Consider the following 6,323-nt stretch of genomic DNA (forward strand, 5'->3'; position numbering starts at 1 on the left):
TGAAATTGCCTCGTAAAGCTCGAGCCGATCTCACTTGTTGTACGTCTAAAAGTTATTCTTATTGTTGTTGTTATAAAAGAAAATACATTACCATAGAATCACATTTTCAATTACCATAAAACAAAAAATCCAGAAGTGATCACTTCGATTAACATTAAGTTAAATCAAGATTAACCATGAGAAAGTTATCAATGGCAGAACTGGTTTATCAGAACACTCAGTAATTAAGATCCACGGGATGACCGTTTAGTTTGTCTCTGTCAAGCCAACAATCGTGAGCTTTATGCCAGTAATCACTTGAACGCAACCCCAGCATCGAAGTCGTCGGTGCAGTCGTTGAAGAGAAAGAGAGCGGCCATGCATGAAAATGGCGATGATTCTTTAGCAAAGAAGGTCTGTGTCATCTGCCAGGACGAGTTCGGCAAGGAAGGGAGCTTGGCCGCCATGCCCTGCGACCACGAGTTCCATGAGAAATGCATCGTTGGTTGGCTCGAACGAGCCCACTCCTGTCCGCTCTGTAGGTTCCAGTTGCCCACCGATTGATGTACTCACCATTGTATTTAGGTCATACCCATGTTCATTGGGCTCATGACCAACATCTTTTTCAGATATGAAACATTGATTCGTCTGATGTTTGAAAATTTTAACTTCAGGAACCTTATTCTATGTGTAAAATGCAGGTTTTTTAAGTAATTGAATTCCAAACAATTTTTGCTTGGAAATCCATTGTAAATACTTGTTTGTTAATGGTGGATCTTAGACATTGATTATATATAGAAGCTGGAAAATTAAAGAAAGACTCGGCTCTGGCCGGGATCCATGGATTTGAACCTGAAGATTCATTTACATTTGCTGCAAACACAGCAGTGGAAATTTAAACTCCCACTCACCGAGAAATGGTTTCAACATGTTTATTTGATGCGCAGATAATTAAATCTAACAAGGATTCAAAATGAATCAGTTTAGATTTTTCCAATCCATCTAACAAATCGAAATGAATCCGCCTTGTATATATTCTAGTCGATTCTAGCAGAAACCTCATGAGTTTGCTGGCAGAAAACTCATGATTGTTGGCTTGACAGAGACAAACTAAACGATCATCCCGTGGATCTTAATTACAAAGTGTGCTGATAAGCCGCTTCTGCCATTGATAACTTTCTCATGGTTAATATTGAATTTAACTTAATGTAAATCTTTGTATACCTTCGATCTTGTGGATGGTATAAAAACGAAGCCATTACTGATGAGTTATGTTGTATATTTTCTTATAAGTTATGTTGTATATATCATAAGACTTGTTGTACGTGACATTGTAGCTGGTGTGGGCAATTGCCCAAATTACCCACACCAGCCCAAAAGATTACTTTATTTACATATGTAATGTTCACTAATTTTAAGTCTCCCCTTTGAAATTTAAACTTACAGTATTCTTAGCCAAAAAATTATGGTTGCTCATACTCAGGGCATTCTTGCTACGCTGAAAAAGCCACTTAAATCAATTAATGGTTGCTACAAGTGATGTCTTGTTGTAGGTTGTGCAAGATGAGAGGATTACACAATCTAGTTAATGTGATGCTTAATTGTGGGGTGTCTACCTTATAGTTTTAAAAGATAGTAAGATACCGAACCATTTAAAAAAACATGTAAACTTGTGGGGTTGAAATGAAATTTTTTAATAAAAAGACATGGGTTTGGACTTTGGACACATTTTTCTATTTTCTTCTCCATCCCTCTTCTTTACTGGAGCTTTTCTTTACCCCTCTTCTTCACTTCACGGAAGCCCATCTCTTGAAAGAAACTCAAACTCTGCTTGAGCTCTACTTGCGTTTGTTTTCATTAACTCGAGACCCATTTGAGCAATCTACCTTTTTTCATAATTTTATGAGATATATTTTATATATTTTCTTTCTCGAGCTTAACTGAGTTTAACCGAGTCGAACCCACTTAACTCGAGATCGACTTGTTTAGGTTATCGAGTTCATTTCATATCTCAAACTCGACTCATTTAATAAACAAGTTGAGTTCAAGTCAAGTTTATCGAACAAGCTCGAGTCAAGCTTGACTCGTTGAACAGCCCTACTTGAGGCGGAGGGTGTGGAGAGTTTGCAAAGAGAGGAGGCACAGTCCAGGCAGAGGGTGCGGAGGGTTTTAGCGGAGAAACTATCTGCTTGTCTCCAACTAGTGGAGAGTTTCAGAGGTGAAGGAGGGCGGCAGATGGTTTGTGGAGGGAAGGCAGCAGACGAGAGGTGAGGTTGGGTGATGCTGATGCGAGAAGAAGAAGCCAAGGTTTTTTTTTTTTTTTTGTAAACTTTTTTTTACCCCTTGGGGTGAGATTTAACTGTCAAAAAAAAATTTTTGAAAACCAAACGATTGGTAAATTTTTTTCATCCCACGTTTGATGGGAAAATTTTTTTTAAATTTGAATTTTATTTCTAGTGCTACAGGTCCTGCCCATCAAATGGCCCTTAAGTGGCAAGCAGTTTCTACTCCCACCAGGTTGGATAGTGAACACTCACGAAGAATGAGACTTCAATTAAAAAAACATTAACTATAGTGCTAATATAGTGCCAGAGTTTTCATTTGCATTTCCATCCAGCTAAAAGAGTTAACTATGGTGTTGGCGGTAATATAGTGGTAGAGTATACCCTCATTTTTGGCATTAAAAGAAAGCAAAATGTTAGATCTATTGTGACACTTATCAGGGGCGGAACCAAGATTTTTTTTAGGGGCGGGCCAAACGATCAGCAAGTCAGGCCAAAAGAAGCGACGGGTCGAGCCAAACTAAAAAATTTTGATGATTTCAATATATATAAAAAAAATTTCCTGCGTTCACCTGAACCATGGCCCAGGCAGCCCGCTCTCCCTCCAGCCCTGACACTTATATTGTGCAATGTTAACCTTTGTCTTTTGTCTCTGGTTAACTTGTGGTTTTAAAAATACCCCACGATTAATACAAATTGAGTTACGTATGCCACCTTTGTATACGCAATGAGTGTACGTGGATGGTGAACCACACTATCAACATGTGCATTCAAATTTAAAATAACAAATAAGTATGAAAAAATATTTATGAGATGAGAAAAGATTTCTTAACAGTAAGACTAAGAACATATATCCTTTTACTAGAACACATTTATTTGTTCCAATTCCACATATAAAGTTTGAGAACAGAATTGAGAAACTTGCCAAATAAATGAGCTCCCTCTCTCTAAACAAAGATCTTATCCTAAAACATATCTACTCAGTAGACTAGTCAGTCGGTAAGTTTTAAAACGTGTGGATAGTTAACAGATCAAGATGGCATAAACACAACGTAATGATAAATATGTATATTTATCTTCAACAACTCCCAATCTGACAACTAAGAAGCCTATCTAAGACTCAGTTACGCCTGCGATTTAGAGAGATATATATTCAACTACCGGTCTAAGCTGCATCAACATTTAATCCACTCAGTAGGAGAGCTATGGTTTGGAGATTTTAGATACATGTCCAGCTTTATATCAATCAAAAAATGAATATCTATTAAAGATAAATCAGAAGGGTAGGCGCTTCCGCTTTGATGCTTGTTGCTATTTATATCTCTTAGTCTATTATTTAAGCACTGTCGGAACTTCTGGAGTTCCAATCTGCAGAAGACCAGAGAAAGAGGGAGAGATGTTGAGGTCGACGATTCGCACATCAAATCGCAGTTTCGCAATGGGATCGCTGGAACCAAGATCTGAGGAGCATGAGACGGCTTCAGGAACGGTGCATTTGAAATTCCAAACGATGATCCTTTTCCAAACCAGAGGAGCTGAAGGTGGTCGTCAAGAGGGACGTTCAACGGAGACGCCGGCGCATGTTCGTCTTCTCAACTTGGTCAGAAGCTCCGCCGTCGTGGACCGGAGCAGCTTACAGACCAGAGAGGGCGTGGCGCAGCACGTCCTGCGACACTTCTCCGATGTCCGGTGCGAGCGGCTGGTCGGTTGGGTCGGCCATATTTTAGGAGATCTGTGGGACTTCATCCAGCCGGGAGATGCCCGGACGGTGGTGGGACCCGACGAGTCTCTGGTGGTAGTGTCGACTACCACCTTGACTTATCAGGTGCTCAGGGACGAGGAGTGGGGGGTTGCCGGCACCGATGACATGACTGACGCTTTGGAGGAGCAGTTGGTGGAGTTTTTTCTCGCGGAGACAGAGGATTTGGCTGCCGGGGATTCTCTGTTTGCTTATGAGCCACCGCCGGCTCCTGCATCAAAGGCTTCGGTGGATGCCTTGGAGAGGAAGAAGGTCGATGACCAGGAGGAGGAGATTTCTGAGCAGAAGATGTGCGTGGTTTGCCAGGATGAAGTTGGCAGAGGAGACTGCTTAGCTAAGATGCCTTGCTCCCACGAGTTTCATGAAGTCTGCATCTTGGCATGGCTTGAACGAGCGCATTCTTGCCCGGTCTGCCGCTTCGAGTTGCCCGTTGACGATGACTCGTGATGTGCTTTTATTATTTTCTTCTTCTTTGTTCTTTGTTGACTAAAGATGTAAATCAATTGCATTCGATCAAATTATATAATATTAGTATGTAACGATAAGTTTCAATGCTTGGCTAATTTATCTTGGCATGCATGTATTTAGGTCAGTATGAGAATGAAGAAACATTCAATTTTGATGTCATGCAAATAGAAAGATTAAAGTCGATATCAAGTTCTATGTTTTTACCCATCTGAAAAGAGCCAATATTCTTCAACCTTCTTCCTATCTTTGAGTCCAGGTTGCTTTGAAATTTAAATCAACCTATGATATACTTCAATATTGTACTGTCACAATCAATTATCTTCATTTTTCTCTTGAGTTTTTTTAGTGCTAATATCACATGATGAAGAATTAACTTCACTAGCAAAATTAATCACAATGCACAAGCACTATTTTGAAATGCTATAACCGGACTGGCAAAATAGAAGTAAAATTGAAGATCGAATATGTCAATATCCTATAAGGAATGAACCTACACGATAACAAAATTGCTCATATACGAATCGGACACGAGGGCCAGGGGAGAGGGAGATGACTCAGATGAGCATGTTGGCGGGGCGATTGGCGAGCAAGGAAGGCTCCTTCTTCCTTGAGGAGCCAAAGCACGCTGCGGCTCGTCTCGCTCAGAGACTCTCCTCTCCTCCTTCTCCGTCGTCCTCCCCACCGGCTTCCTCCTCCTCCGCTGCCGCCGACGTCCTCCCTGAGGTCCTTCGCCACTCCCTCCCCTTGAAGACCGATCGGCCGTCCTCGCTGTCCACACTCTCCGCCTACTCCAAATGGTCGCTTCCTAATTCATCGGATCCTTCTTCTCGCCGTTCCCCGGACTCAGTGAACCTGCTTCGTGCATTCGTCTCCTTGCCGCCGGTTACTTTTGGCCCGACAAGGTTGGGAGCTTTTCTTGGGTTGACTTGATATGGCGCTTAGGCTATTTTTATCTTCTTTCTGGTCGGTTTCATGGAGAGTTGTCGTGATCACCTTTCGGTTTTACATTGGAGTTTCTTTGTTCACTTTACCGACTTAGCTACCAGCAGGATGAAATTGTCTTGGTTTTTCTTATTCTGCTTCTCCATTGTAAAGTGTTATGTTAATTATTTAGTAAGTTTTAACTCTCCGATCACAAGGAGTTTAGCGTTAGTGATCACTACTGGATTTTTGTTTTATGGTAATTAAAAATGTGATTTTATGGTAATATATTTCTTTTATCATAATAACAATAACAATAATTTTTGGATGTTTTACAAGCAACCAAAGGTGCTTGTCACTTCCCTCTCCTAGCAGCTCCACCTAGGAATGTGAGCTTGGCTCGAGCTTTATAAGGCGATCTCAAGCTTCACCGAGTAAACCAAGTTTAAGCTCGTGTTACTTCACTGATATATTTTTTTTTCTTTAAATGAAAATGAGCACCAAAGAAAGAGTGATAAAATTTGTCAAAAATTACTGACATGTCCATGAAAACTAAATTACGGAGAAAACACCAGCCAAGTCGAGCTTAAATGTTATAACTCTGACTCGTTTATAACTCTAGCTTTAATTCAGGCTCAAGCTTGACTCGTTTATAAAATATCCTTTTCAGTCCTTTTAATTTTTTTCTCTTTTCTTTTTTATTTTATTGCATGAAGTTTTCTTTTTTCTATTAACTGGGAGCATTTCGGACATTAAGCATACTTTACACACACACACAAAAATGCACCTACCCGGCCATATAACCAGCTGATCCGAGTAGTAGAAGAGGCAGCTTCGTTCTTTCTTTTACCTATTTTCGCAGAGCCTTTCGTAGTGAAAAGCAGAGGTTATACTGCATGCCCAAGTGAAAGCCG

General features: G+C 40.5%; 1 protein-coding gene across 1 annotated transcript; it reads left to right on the forward strand.

The window, feature by feature from the left end:
- Positions 1-3,699: 3,699 nt before the first annotated feature.
- On the forward strand, positions 3,700-4,467 carry LOC116257208 (probable E3 ubiquitin-protein ligase RHC2A). Its single transcript, XM_031633819.1, has one exon. The coding sequence runs from the start codon at positions 3,700-3,702 to the stop codon at positions 4,465-4,467; it is 768 nt and encodes a 255-aa protein (XP_031489679.1).
- Positions 4,468-6,323: the final 1,856 nt, after the last annotated feature.

The sequence above is a fragment of the Nymphaea colorata genome, chromosome 7 (assembly GCF_008831285.2).
Source record: "Nymphaea colorata isolate Beijing-Zhang1983 chromosome 7, ASM883128v2, whole genome shotgun sequence".
Classification (NCBI taxonomy): domain Eukaryota; kingdom Viridiplantae; phylum Streptophyta; class Magnoliopsida; order Nymphaeales; family Nymphaeaceae; genus Nymphaea; species Nymphaea colorata.